The sequence below is a fragment of the Cottoperca gobio genome, chromosome 7 (genome assembly GCF_900634415.1).
Source record: "Cottoperca gobio chromosome 7, fCotGob3.1, whole genome shotgun sequence".
In the NCBI taxonomy this organism is placed as follows: Eukaryota; Metazoa; Chordata; class Actinopteri; order Perciformes; family Bovichtidae; genus Cottoperca; species Cottoperca gobio.
Genome location: NC_041361.1, coordinates 1,356,387 through 1,371,121, shown reverse-complemented (window position 1 = coordinate 1,371,121; position 14,735 = coordinate 1,356,387). Strand labels below are relative to the sequence as shown.

General features: G+C 41.0%; 2 protein-coding genes and 1 long non-coding RNA gene across 3 annotated transcripts; 2 read left to right on the top strand and 1 right to left on the bottom strand.

Annotated features, from left to right (window-relative positions):
* The first annotated feature begins 2,505 nt into the window (after nt 1-2,505).
* On the top strand, nt 2,506-2,974 carry LOC115010588 (uncharacterized). The gene is made up of 3 exons (XR_003832498.1): nt 2,506-2,669; nt 2,754-2,827; nt 2,936-2,974. It is a non-coding gene; the product is annotated as an uncharacterized LOC115010588 (long non-coding RNA).
* Nucleotides 2,975-3,020: 46 nt separating this feature from the next.
* Nucleotides 3,021-4,903, top strand: LOC115010574 (protein stu1-like). Its single transcript, XM_029435233.1, has 4 exons — nt 3,021-3,161; nt 3,299-3,382; nt 3,888-3,947; nt 4,485-4,903. Exons 1-4 carry the CDS (start codon nt 3,156-3,158, stop codon nt 4,872-4,874), a joined length of 540 nt encoding a protein of 179 aa, XP_029291093.1. The 5' UTR covers nt 3,021-3,155; the 3' UTR covers nt 4,875-4,903.
* On the bottom strand, nt 4,848-6,771 carry LOC115010575 (ER degradation-enhancing alpha-mannosidase-like protein 2). Its single transcript, XM_029435235.1, has 4 exons — nt 6,626-6,771; nt 6,356-6,480; nt 6,081-6,279; nt 4,848-4,978 (listed from the first exon to the last, which is right to left on the bottom strand). Exons 1-4 carry the CDS (start codon nt 6,660-6,662, stop codon nt 4,920-4,922), a joined length of 420 nt encoding a protein of 139 aa, XP_029291095.1. The 5' UTR covers nt 6,663-6,771; the 3' UTR covers nt 4,848-4,919.
* Nucleotides 6,772-14,735: the final 7,964 nt, after the last annotated feature.

The window sequence follows — 14,735 nt, the reverse complement described above, 5'->3', positions numbered from 1 at the left end:
AACGTCAGGAGTCGTCAGTTTATAAATAAAAATAAATATAAAGCATAAAACTTTAAAATGCAAATTAAAATAACTTTAAACAAAAGATAAGAACTGATCAAATGAGAACTCAACCCGGGTGTAAAGGTATTCAAAGTCAGCACGAATGTTCTGGAAGTGTTTCTCACTAAATGTTGCTTCTCCGTGTTTAGACTGGACTCTGGGAACAGTCTGCAAAGTTTCTTTAACACATGTCTGGACTTGTATCCACTGACTTTGACATGGCTGTAAATGGTGAAGCGTAATAAACATTTCAGCCTCTTAGAGTCGCTGTTGCTGTTTGACCCAGTTTGCCTCTGGAACAATTAGCAAAGCTACATTAGTTTGACTTGGCTGTTTATTAAGTCAAGAGAACAAGAAACATACTAAGTGGGATTTTACAAATATTACTTTTTAATAATGCTATTTTTTAATTGAGATTGCCAATATTTATTGCTAGTATTAGCCAATATATCTACTTATATTTTGTGTGGATGTTTAGCGTGTCTAACATTTCTCAGGTGGAAGTGGGTGAGCAGCAGGTGGACCAGTACATGAACACAGGACATGATGAGAACAAAGTGTTCTAATGTTTCGTCTGTTTCTTTACAAAAGGTACAAGGGTCCACTGCAAATTAGTAAACTTTATGAATTATTTTTAAATAGGTTTCTGTGACCTTTGGGGTCATAAATTCAGAATGTGTTTGTCAATAATAGAAAAAGTTTCCGTATCAGGAACTTGTACGCACAACCCTCTAAAACACTTTGGATTTCAGAACAGAATTAATAAAAGATGTTTATGATGTTTATTGAAAAAGAAAACCTCTAAATATACAAACATTGCAGACATTTACTCAACATAATGGTCCAAAGAAACAAGAATATTAATTCAAATAAGTAGATAAACATAATATTTGTTTAGCAAGAATTGGGATAAATAAACGTAAAAATATTAAATTATAATTATATATTATATAAGCTCAAAAACATACAGTAAACTATGTTGTGGGTGTGGGCTATTTTGCTTCCATAACATGTCTTCTGTCGGGCTAGTGGAACAAAAACATCCAAAATACAGTTTTTACTTTGTTTATCTGTCCTTGTGTTGTACGTTATCTGTACTGTTTGTATTTTGTATATATTGTTAATTGTTATTTCTTTATATTTATGCACCAGCTAAACCAGAGCAAATTCCTTGTAGGTGAAAACCTACATGGCAATAAAAATTATTCTTATTCTGAGTCGCGTCCGCAGATTTGTCCTAAATTCACCAAAAGTTAGCATCAGATAATGCTTAATTTTAGCATATTTAATTTTGACACATTTTAACGCTCATAATTACGTTTGAGCAGCGGGGACAGTTTTATAAAGGGGCCCGCTCCCATGACAGCCCGTAGGGCGACATTGAACTCGCTGCTTTCACTGTGACATTTCACAGAGCTACTCAGTGGTGGGCCGTCAGGGCCAGCAAGGCCTTCTCTGCTGGCCTAAACATCATCAGAATATACATTTCATTTTTATATATTTTTCCACAAATATGTATTAAATTATTCCCCATAGTCTATTCTCTTCATTTCATAGCTTTCCTCTTGGTTGCGCTGCTTCCAGCCTCAGATGGAGATTTGGAGGTCTGGCCTTTATGTTAGAGCTTTTATCCAATCATATTTCAGCCATGATGTGTTGCCAGGGTCCAAGAGATCTGCCCTGAGGCCTTCAGAAGCAACAGTGCGGGCGCCTGTAGCTTAAAGTGAACGGAGACAAAACTGTGGCGTTAACCAATCAGATGTCGAGTTGGGGACACCGGGGTCAGCTAGCAGGCGTACGATAACGTCGGCACGTCCACGTCTTTTGATTGGATACGCACTATTGAGAGGCAGAGCTATGCAGAGCTAGCAAACTTTGAACGAGCTAATTTGTCTAGATTTCTACAAGCTGTTTTTTTCAACCCACAATGGCTGAAGGAGGAGAAGAGATCGATGTGGTCGCAGATATCATTACAACGCCATTTTCAAGACGAGCTTTTCAAGAAAAGATAGACATCGTGAGAAGAGAACGGCCAACCCCGACGCTAGCGAGCCTATCACAGCTGGGAAAAGGGTTTGTCTGCCACTTAAGAATGAGATGAGATGAGATGGGGTAAGGTGCAGTATTTGGCAAAATAACAATATGAATTGTGAATTTATATTTGGACTCTGGGAATTTGTTGAAGTCAGCGAGACGGCCTATGTTGATCTCTATTCTGCACATGTTGGCATTTAAAGCAACATAAACATTGCAAAGAATGCAAAGTTAACATTGTTCTCTTCTTTGCTGACAGAGCTTAGTGTGTTGTTGGACAGATTCATGTTGATGACAAAGCTCTTACCTAAATGCACAAGAACAACGTTTACACAGAGTGACACCAGACACACTTTTGAGCAATCAAAGTGTTTCAGGCTCAAACAAACAGACATATGAAATATAAAATATATAAGAAGGACTGTCCACTAACCGTAGAACAAACTTTGTCGTGTAAATATGTATAAGACAGAAAAAATACATTTATAATAGTTGTTTTTCTCTTTGTGCCAGATGAAGACTCCCCCGGACAGGTCAGGAATCACCTTTGAGGTTGGAGCTCAGCTAGAAGCCCGAGACCGCCACAAGAACTGGTGTGGACACACACACACACACACACACACACACCTGTCCAGATGTTTCTATCTTGAGTGTGCGTGTGCGTGTGTGTGTGTCAGACTCCTACAAAGTGTGCTTCTACGACGGCGTGGTTCTGACTGTGAAGCCCACTAAGGTCAAACCCTTCCAGGAAGTAAGAAATGCTACATTCCCATTGGTCATCATCTGATTTGCTGCTCCAATCAAAACTCCTCTGATCTTAAGTGTTTTGTTTGTTTGTTTTGTGTGTGTGGTGGCACAGAAGTCCAGATCTGAGAAGAGTGCGGTGGGAAGCGAGGGATGGGAGGAAGGTGAGCGTGAGGAGGAGGAGGAGGAGGAGGATGGTGGAGAGAGAGAGGAGGAGAGGAAGGAGGAAGAAATGGAGAACGTGACATCAGAGGAGAAGGAAGGAGCTGAGGAGGAGGAGAGGAAGAGGAAAGCAGAACCTTCATCCTCCCATCCACCAGCAAAGAAGAAAGCAGATGACGGTAAGTTAACATAGTTATTCTACATGTCTGTCTGATTATATAATCAAAGTGTTCAATTTGTAGGTGAGGTAAATGCCTTTAAATCTTTCATCGTCTACAATCATGCAGCTAATACTAATGAATTTCTCCTCTTCCAGGTAGAAGCGGTGGAGCTCAGAATCAGCCAATCACAGCCGACTCCACCCAGCCCGCTCCTCCTGACCCCGCCTCCATCGACAAAGGTAAACATCAGAGACTTTCAGACACGAATAATTACAGGAGGCCTCTGTGGATAAAAACCTCCTGAACGATGAACACTGAAGGAATCCTAACAAGGACAACCTGACTGACCTGATGAACTCCCATGATGCACCGCTGCTAAACGACGCCACCAAACTCCATCTTTTGTTATTTCTTTGATTGAGAGACCCCTAGTGGCAGAAGATTAAATATTGTGCATTTAATTAATACATAATACATGACATTACGCTGCATGTATTTCCAATACCCTTTATCCATCACAAGAGAGATGTTTACTGACTGTATGGAAAATAATATAATAACATTATTGGCTATTCTGCAAACTGAGGATGGCTCAACTTTTCAAGTGTAGTTTTTGAGAGGAGAAAAGAAGCAACGACTCGTCCTCTATCTGGACTGATTCAATAGTTATTGCTATAAATGATGTTTATTTCTTTAGTCCTCCTATAACCGCACGCTCTGTCTGTTTATCTCAATCTTTCTCAGACGTCCTGTTGGAGCGCCAGGCCCACCTGCCCACCACTCACAAATTCAGCAGAGAGCCACGTAAGAGCTCTGACAAACTATACAAAACATTATGCTCCACATAAACACAAACACTGCATACAAACTGTACAGTTATATTGTAAATGAGGGCTAGGTACTGTAAGTCATGCGTCTGCGCCTTATCATTTATTAAGGATTAAAGCACATACGGTACACATCCCAAACAGCTGGGTATCATTTTAAATGTTTCAAGTGTAGATACATTACATGAGTTCTGTTGGTCCGCACAAAACAAGTATTTCTATGAAAGCTCACTTTGAGTTTTATATAAACATGTTATTCAAAAAAAGAAGCCAAAGTTCTCAAATATTAAACACAAGTTGCAGCGATACAGGAATTTATTAGAATCTAAAATTGGCAAAATGTTGACTGCAAAGAATATATAAACCAAATAATGACCAGATGTTTGCTGAACACTTTGCTATGTGACATCTCTGTGTATATAAATATATTACTTCCCATTACGTATTATACATACATTTACTACATTTCTGTTTATTCATTTTGCAATTAATGTTACACATTCTCTCCATTGAGTTGGAGCACAACCCCTTCAAGTGTCCCGCAGCCGGCTGCACCAAGTCGTTCAGGAAGGCGAGCCTGCTGCACTACCACATCAAGTACTACCACTCCAACCAGCAGCTGGACGAACAGCTGGACGAGCAGCTGGATGAACAGCTGGACGAGCAGCTGGACCAGCAGCTGGACCAGCAGCTGGACCAGCAGCTGGACGAACAGCTGGACGAACAGCTGGACGAACAGCTGGACGATCAGCTGGACGATCAGCTGGACCAGCAGCTGGACCAGCAGCTGGACCAGCAGCTGGACGATCAGCTGGACCAGCAGCTGGACCAGCAGCTGGACGAGCAGCTGGACGAGCAGCTGGACGGGCAGCTGGACGGGCAGCTGGAGGAAAGTTATGTTTAAGTTTTGTGTTTCACTGACTGCTGCTGCTGTTGTAGGAGGAAGTGGTCATCTTCTCAGGGCGGCGACTTCATGTCGGAGAGGAAGAGTGAGGACCAGAACAGCCCCTGTTACCGTGACAACAGAGAGCTCATGGGAACAGGTAGGACCACAACAACCCGTCCAAGTTTTAATGCAACGTTAAAATGTGGTTCATCTTTGTGTTTATTTAAAAGTGTATCTTAACCCTTATGCCTCACTAAGAGTATTTTTTGTTTTTGATCATGTTGGCTGTGTTAATGCGCAGGGCAAACATTTTAGCAAAGGTGTGAGTTTTCTTTTCTATTTCCTGAATTAGAAGTTGAACCTCAGCTCCTATAATAAGTCTATAATAAACTCACAGCCTTGATTGATTGAAACCCATTAAAACCACAATATTTGAACACACAACCATTACAGAATAATTCATGCTTTCTATCATATCAGGCTTCAATCTGGAGCCCTGCTTTCAAAATTGTACTTTTTACTGTTTTCCACCAAATTGAGCCGTTTTCTGATGTTTGCCCTTCGGAGCAAACACGTGCTGTTCCCATGGTTTCCACGAGGGGCACTGCTGCTGTATTATGTGTTTGATGCAATGGATCAAAATCAATGTTGTTGCTCTTCATTGAAATATCCCAGACTGTTAAAGAAAGGTTTCCCTTGTATTTAGTAGATAGAAAATATAAAGAATGTTATGCAGGTATTATGTCAACAAACTCACATTTAAAGGGTTAACACTTTTAAATGAATATTTAGTATTTATTATCAGGACTGATGTTGGTTTTAAAGTAAGAAAATAATATTAATTTAGAGTTTTATGGAAGTTCTTTGATGTTTCTGTCCTCCAAGGACTCTAGAGCGTCTTTATTTAAAGGGACTTTCTGTGTCTGTGTGCTGATATGTTTCCCTCCTTCTCCACGTCATTGCTGGGTAACAGGTAGGTGGACTGACCTGGTGTCATGACTCTGGATTTGTGTTCCTGTTTTATTTTGTAGAGTTCACCTCCCTTGTGTCATGTCTTGTGTTTACTTCCTGTCCTTGTGTGGTTTCCCACCATCGTCAGCGTCTGCCCCGCCCCTGATTGTTTCCTGATTGTTTTTTCAGAGAACTTTGTTTATCCTCCTAGTGAGAGCTTTCAGTTAAGATTCTGTTTTATTGAAGTAAAGTATTGTTTTTCTTACGCTTTACCATTGTGTCCGGAGTCGTGCGTATGAGTCTTCCTTCCCTGTGTCTGAGGCGTAACACCTGGCCTCAGTGGGTATCCCTCTCTCTCCACAGTGTAACCCTGAGGGATGCTGTAAAACTCCGGCAGACCTCCAAACTGTCTCCACACAGAGTAATAGTTCTGGAAGGTTCTCACTGCGCTGTCCAAGTTCCCCAGGAGAGACTGAAACACAAAGGAAATGAATATTTACCAGTATTATGCATTTATCAGAAGCTTAAGTTCAGTGTACTGTTTGTACCTGCAGGCCGGGCCAGAAGGCCTCCAGAGACTGGAAAACTGGCATGGAGACGGTTCCTTTGTGCATCTGGACCCACAGGTACCAGTCGTCAAACCGGGTGTAGTTCTGAATGGCTCGATCGTACTCTGAGAAAAGTCATCACATAGATGTTGATTTGAAATCCTTTAGGCTTTGTTTTTCATTCTTTATGTGTCTTTAGGATGTAGGCGCGGTTGTGTGGTGCCTTGCTCAGAGGCACGCTGAGCGAGATGAGAGGGCTGTGAGCGTTACCCAGGAACATGCTGAGCAGCTCCTCGTCCTGCAGCATGATGGCTCCTTTCACCAGATACTCAAAGTAGGAGTCGACCCCCGCTCCGATACCCGCATCCTGAGCAACCCACTTCTTGTCAATGTGGTTCCCCACCTGGACAGAGAGACAGACAGGTGTCCAAAGATCCTTCCTGTACTTTTGTTTTCTACATTGAAACATGTAAATCAGCAGTTCTTTATTTAAATAGCATTTATAATAATAATAATAATAATAATAATAATAATAATAATAATCTTTACAGACGAACTTTAGTACCAAAACTTTTTGTTTTCAGTGTTCAGGAGTTTATCTGCAACTGTTGAGCTCCTCGTCCCTCTCATACACACCTGTGTCATGAAAGAGATGTGCACAGTGTTTGTGTGCTCATAGTTACAGAGCAGACACAATAAAATACATTTAACATAAGATTAAATAATAATAAACAAAACAGATACAATGTGACTTCATAGGATATAGTTGACAGATGAGGGAAACATTATATCAAGAAAGAAAGAAACAACAAGCGGGTAGCAGAGATACACAAACACACACAATCGTCTTAACTGTCACATCTAACCGAGGGATCATCAGAAATGTTGTGTGTTGTAAACCTCACACAGTTTACACATCTTTTACATTCCATATTTTTCCTTAACCAGATTCTTACATTTGGAGTTAGTTAAGTTATCATCCTTTAATCCCTTGTAATGTATTTAATTGTTGACTCACTTATTATTACGATAAAGTGTCTTTCTTCTGGAATATGGGATCAGTGCATAGATCTGCCCTCACTTCACTTTGGTGACACGAACTTATTCTTATTCATCAAACTAACAAACATCGAGTGAGAACAGACGTGTCCTCCAAACAACTTCCGATCGCAGTTTAGATTTGCAAAGATTTGCATTTAGTTTGGTAGCACATAAACAAATTGAAGCCTATTTGTGTAATTTATTCTAGTGACTTATGAAAGGTGTGTGTGTGGGGGTGTGGGTGTGTGTGTGTGTGTGTGTGTGTTTATACCAGGCAACAATTTTCGAGCAGCGTCCTCGGCCATCATCAGCAGCGGTCCTGAACAGGGCCAACCGGGCTCAAGGTCCATCCCTGCACGTCCTGCTAACAGGTGAGCCGACAGCAGACCACCCACCACTACACAGACACACATACACACACACACACAAACACACAAACACACAGGCTAGTTTGACTACTTAACATGAAGGTACAATTCCTCCGCCCCCTCCTCTTTACCTCTGATGTTGGTTTTGAACACGGAGGCGTTGACGTCAAAGTCTTTAACACACTTTCACACAGACAGGAGTCTAAAGTTTGTCTCTGATAATAATCAGACGTCATCTAAGACGTTTACAGAATGACATTTTTTTTTCTTCAGATCTTACCAGAAGAGTGTCGAGAGCATCAATGAGAGTGAGCGAGAAACTGTTGGGGAAAGATTGAGGGGAGATAATTCATTATTGGCTCATTTCTATTTGACAATATTGAATATCATCCGCAAAAGATAACAAGATCTTGACGTTATACAAAAACAGAAATTGCAGCTAAAGAACAAACATTTGAACAAACGATTTACAGACTTTACAATTATAAATATAAAATGTAATCATCAAAAGATAAAAACTGTTTTCTTGTGTCAGAAGCATCTAATGAAGAAATGTAAAGTTAAAGTAAAAGACTAAAAATATGAGCAGACCTGCGGTGTTCATGAATCATCACACTGCAGGAACATGCAACACACACATTAATGTAGCAGGAACATGTAACACACACATTAATGTAACAGGAACATGTAACACACACATTAATGCAGCAGGAACATGTAACACACACATTAATGCAGCAGGAACATGTAACACACACATTAATGCAGCAGGAACATGTAACACACACATTAATGCAGCAGGAACATGCAACACACACATTAATGTAACAGGAACATGTAACACACACATTAATGCAGCAGGAACATGTAACACACACATTAATGCAGCAGGAACATGTAACACACACATTAATGTAACAGGAACATGTAACACACACATTAATGTAACAGGAACATGTAACACACACATTAATGTAACAGGAACATGTAACACACACATTAATGCAGCAGGAACATGTAACACACACATTAATGCAGCAGGAACATGTAACACACACATTAATGCAGCAGGAACATGTAACACACACATTAATGGAGCAGGAACATGTAACACACACATTAATGGAGCAGGAACATGTAACACACACATTAATGCAGCAGGAACATGTAACACACACATTAATGGAGCAGGAACATGCAACACACACATTAATGCAGCAGGAACATGTAACACACATTATTGCAGCAGGAACATGCAACACACACATTAATGCAGCAGGAACATGTAACACACATTATTGCAGCAGGAACATGTAACACACACATTAATGCAGCAGGAACATGTAACACACACATTAATGTAACAGGAACATGTAACACACACATTAATGTAACATGAACATGCAACACACACATTAATGTAACATGAACATGTAACACACACATTAATGTAACATGAACATGCAACACACACATTAATGCAGCAGGAAGATGTAACACACATTAATAAAGCAGGAACATGTAACATACACATTAATGCAGCAGGAACATGTAACACACATTAATGCAGCAGGAACATGTAACACACACATTAATGCAGCAGGAACATGTAACACACATTAATGCAGCAGGAACATGCAACACACACATTAATGCAGCAGGAACATGTAACACACACCTTGATGTAACAGGAACATGTAACACACACATTAATGCAGCAGGAACATGTAACACACACATTAATGCAGCAGGAACATGCAACACACACATTAATGCAGCAGGAACATGTAACACACATTAATGCAGCAGGAACATGTAACACACACATAAATGCAGCAGGAACATGTAACACACACATTAATGTAACAGGAACATGCAACACACACATTAATGCAACAGGAACACACACATCAATGTAACAGGAACATGTAACACACACATTAATGTAACAGGAACATGTAACACACACATTAATGCAGCAGGAACATGTAACACACACATTAATGTAACAGGAACATGTAACACACACATTAATGCAGCAGGAACATGTAACACACACATTAATGCAGCAGGAACATGTAACACACACATTAATGCAGCAGGAACATGTAACACACACATTAATGCAGCAGGAACATGTAACACACACATTAATGCAGCAGGAACATGCAACACACACATTAATGCAGCAGGAACATGTAACACACACATTAATGCAGCAGGAACATGTAACACACACATTAATGCAGCAGGAACATGTAACACACACATTAATGCAGCAGGAACATGTAACACATACTTTAATGTAACAGGAACATGTAACAAACACATTAATGTAACAGGAACATGTAACACACACATTAATGCAGCAGGAATATTAATACAGAAACATAAGATATAATAGTGAAACACTAACAGGGAAAATTTACTGCAAAATTAATATTTTTTACTTTCATACTTTTAAATACATATTGCTGATTATACTCACATACTTTTCCTTTTACTATGTAAGGATTTGAATGCAGTACTTTAACTTGTAGTGGAGTCTTTTCACAGTGTGGTATTAGTACTTTTACTGAAGTAAACTACTGAATACTTCACTGTATTTCTCTGGATGTGTTTCAGTGTCTCTGTGTTACCTGACAGCAGCCATCTCCTCCTCAGTGAACTGACGACCCGCCGCATCACTCAGCAGCCAAACTAACAGGGTCACACACACGGGAGCGGGATACAGGAAATTGAATAAAACACAAAGAAGTGAAGAAAAACACACGAGCACAGGTAGATTTCTGCTGTTGTTGTGTCAGCTGTCAGGAAGTGAAAGATGTGCGCGTGCAAATTCCTTCCTTTTTTCATCCATCGATCATCAACTAGATTAAATTTGAATAAGTGGTTACTCATTATAAATTAATGAAATACCAAATGTTTTTATTTGGCAGATGCAGTTTTGTAGCGGATGTGTGTTTAATTTAATAAGAGTATTGAAATCGTATGAGCTTAAGCTTGAAGCCCTTACAAACCGGTAACAATCAACAACCTCATATAAAACTGATACTACAAGGACCATTGGTTCTATAACTACAGCACTACCACTACTGTGACTGCTCAGGCTAAAATAGTTCCATTAGTATTACAGACGTCTCACAAGTACAAGTACCACAGCTACTATAGCTGGAACTGGAAGCTGTTAGTAATGCCACTGATTTCATGTGTCTGGACAATTGTTCCTTCAAATTCATTTGTTAGCCTCCCTGTTGATTTCAACATGTATAGATAACTCCCTGAACACCTCATGACCTCTCACATTATCCCTCTATTTATCCCCCATCATCCCACCATGGATGAAGATGTATTCATTTATTTTTTGTTAGTTCATGGCTGGCACCTAAATGATGCACATGTTCATTTAGCTGGCGCTTTTGTCCAAAGCGACTTACAATAAGTGCAAACAATCATGAGGATTGAACTCCGAACAGCTGATATCTTTAGTACATTAGCTTCAAATAGGTGAAATCATTTAAGTGCAGAACAATAGCCTCAAATAAGCCAAACCAATGTAAGTGCAACATACAAAGAACAGATTTATTTTATTTTTCTACTTCATTGGCTGAAGTAAAGTTGAAACAGGTGAGTTTTCAGTCTGCGACGGAAGGTGTGACAGCTTTCTGCTGACCTGACATCAATGGGGAGCTTGTTCCACCATTTTGGAGCCAGGGTAGCAAACAGGCGGGTTTTGTTTGAGGGGAATCTGTGTCCCGCTCGCAGTGAGGGAGTAGCGAGCCGATTGGCCGATGCAGAGCGAGGTGAGCGAGCTGGGGTGTATGGTTTAACTATGGCCTGGATTTAGGAAGGGCCTGATCCATTCACAGCACGGTAGGCCAGCACCAGCGTCTTGAAGCAGATTTGGGCCGACACAGTGAAGGGAGTGGAAGAGCGGTGCAGTGTGGGCGAACTTGGGGAGGTTAAAGATCAGTCGGGCTGCTGCATTCTGAATGAGCAAGGAGGTAGTTGCAGTAGTCAAGGTGTGAGATGACAAGAGCCTGGACAAAAACCTGCGTTGCCTTCTGAGTCAGCAGGGGACGTATCCTCCTGATGTTATAAAGAGTGCGTCTGCAGGAGCGGGTTGTTGCAGCGATGTTGGCACTGAAGGACAGTTGGTCGTCCAGTGTCACACCCAGATTCCTTACAGTCCAAGTCGGCCTGTTCGTTAGATGTTTTGTGTTGTGTTTGTACTTCCTGTTTTATTTTGTTAATTACCTATTCTCTGTTGTTTCTACTTCCTACCCCCAGGTGTTCCCAATCTGTTCGTTAGTGTCCTCACCTGTGTCTCGTTCCCTCTCAGTACTTGGTGTGTATATAGAGTCTGTTTTGTTTGTCTCTCGTTGCCAGTTCGTCTTCGTACTTCGATGTCAAGAGTTCCAGCATTAGTCCCGTCTTCCTGTTTCCCAAGCGTTTGATTCCCCGGCTTCCTCGACCTTGTTTCCGTGACTCGATTCTGCCCTTGCCTGATCCTTGTCTGCTGTACTGCTACGCTGAGTATCTGCCCGTGTACCAAACCTGTTTCCGTGACCCGACTCTGCTCCTGGATTACCCCTTGATAATTTGTATGATCAACTGTCTATGCGTGTACCATAGCAACTGCAAAGTTTTCAGTAAAGACTATTCCCATTCAACACTTATCTGACTCTGTGTCGTGCAATTGAGTCACACCTCCCTTCTGTCTTGATCGTACCGTTACAGGGTGCTGGTGAATGGTTGGCCGGTGGTAACCATCCAAGGTGGATCACTTGGAAGTGCAGGATGAGGTCAGCTGATGGTGGATGATGTTGATTTTGGTGTCAAAGAATTGCAGGAAGTCGTCGTGGTGGTGGTTGGAGACATCTGGAGGGAGAGTTGTAGCAGGTTGAAGTAGGTGGCTGACTGTTGACAAGAGGGTACCCCCATTGAAATTGTCAACACCTACAAATACTTAGGCATCACTATTGACGACAACCTCTGCTTTAAAATCTTTTCAGGAAACTGAAATTAAAACTGGGCTTCTTTTTTAGAAACAAGGCCTGCTTCTCCACCAGTGCTAGAAAACGGCTTGTAGCTGCCACATTCTTGCCGCTCTTGGACTATGGACTATACTTCATCTGCTCTGAGGTTCATAACCAACTGTAAACCCCTCACACACCATTGCACACTATACTTTCTAGTCCAGCGGTCCCCATCCTTTTATGCGCCACGGACCGGTTTCATGTAAGACAATATTTTTAAGGACCGGCCTTCAAAGTGTGGGGGGATAAATATGACGAAATAAAATTATACGACCGGCATAAAAACAAATATAAAGTGCATAAAAAAACTCACCATTACGCTGAATTAGACGGAGCCCTGAGCTTGTGTCTCTGCAACGAGCCAGTCCAATATAGGGGCATGTGACATCACGCTTATTTCCCAACCCGTAAATCAGCCATGTTGGATGATATACACAAACAAGACGACGCTTCGTAATTTTCTTTGTATTTAAGCGTCTAAGGTTGAAAGAAAATGCCAATCGTGTGCGCAGTGTATAATTGTGGTCATAACGCTACTCGTGACCCAGTGAAAAGGTTCTTTAGATTTCCTAAAATCATCAAAAACAATGATCCACAAAAGAGGGATGAATTGCTGTATACTGAACGCCGTAAACTGTGGTTTAGCAACATAACTCGTGAGGATTTAACAGAAGAAAAAGCACAATTCACCCGTGTGTGTGGCGTCAACTTTATATCTGGTAAGAGCTCATGCTAAAGCTATGTTTTCAATGTCTACGTTAAACATTTGTGCATATGATATACCCGAACTCTGTAAGACCTTACTTCTCCATATCGCTGACTGGTAAATAAGGCACTTTCTTTACATGTGATGCCATTTGCTCTTTTCTTCTGTGCATGTTTTTGTTTGGCTTATTCTTGAGACTACTTCACTTGTGAAAAGCAAAGCACCAATGTGAGAACATGCTTCGCTTAATCCAGCCATACAATCACAGTGTGCGAGGATAACATCTTCTCACTCACAAAGCACGGCTTGAGCGATGTATCTCAAGCTCTTTGAGAGTGATTTACACGGGCATGGACGAGCACCCTGTCATCTTTCACTGGTTTGGTAAGAAGACTACCAACCCAGCCAGAAACAGACATTATAAGCATCTAAGCTCTTGTATGCCTTCATTTGTGCGTTGGTTGCCCACGACGTTTGTAGCACAAGGTAGTTCACAATATCCGGATATTCAATCGGCGGTAATGAATCTAAATCCTCAATATAATCAGACGGCTTTAGCGTGTACGGGTCAAGGTCGCAAATTTGGACTTTTTCTCTGAATCTTGCCTTTGCAGAGGACTCCAGAGAGTCACAATACTTTGAAGTCGGAGTTGTATTGTTGCTCGCTTTAGACGCCATTGTTGATTTGTTTTTCATCCAAAATGGCGTCGCACACATGCGTCACACAGTTTTGTCACGTGTTTGCACACTACCTATAGTAAAAGGTTTCTTCTCTTAGCAATACGGTTAGTCACTAAGTATGATGCCCTCAGTGCACTCGCATGTGTTGATGTGGTGACCATCAGTAGTTGTTTGTCCTTCTTGTTCATGTTTTCTTTCAAAAAACGCCAAGGGCTTGTCTTTTAATGGGGGGTGCTTGGTCTCCAGGTGCCGAAGCAGTTTTGAAGGCTTCGTTGCCTCATGTGCAAGCCTGTGTATTATGCAGAGTGGCGCATGAGAATCACCTGTAGCGATAAACACGTATTTTAAGTAGAAATTCTGATATTGTCTTTTAAATGCAGCTTCTATTTCTTGGAAGGCTCTTCTTCTTCTGCCTCCTCATTGGGTATTTTCCAAAAAAAGCTCCTTAAAGACGTTTGTTTTCCACTCATTGTTGCTTGTGCGCTTACATTTTGAAGTAAAGTATCACGTGACTGACATGGATGTATCTGGTGATTTTCTAAAAT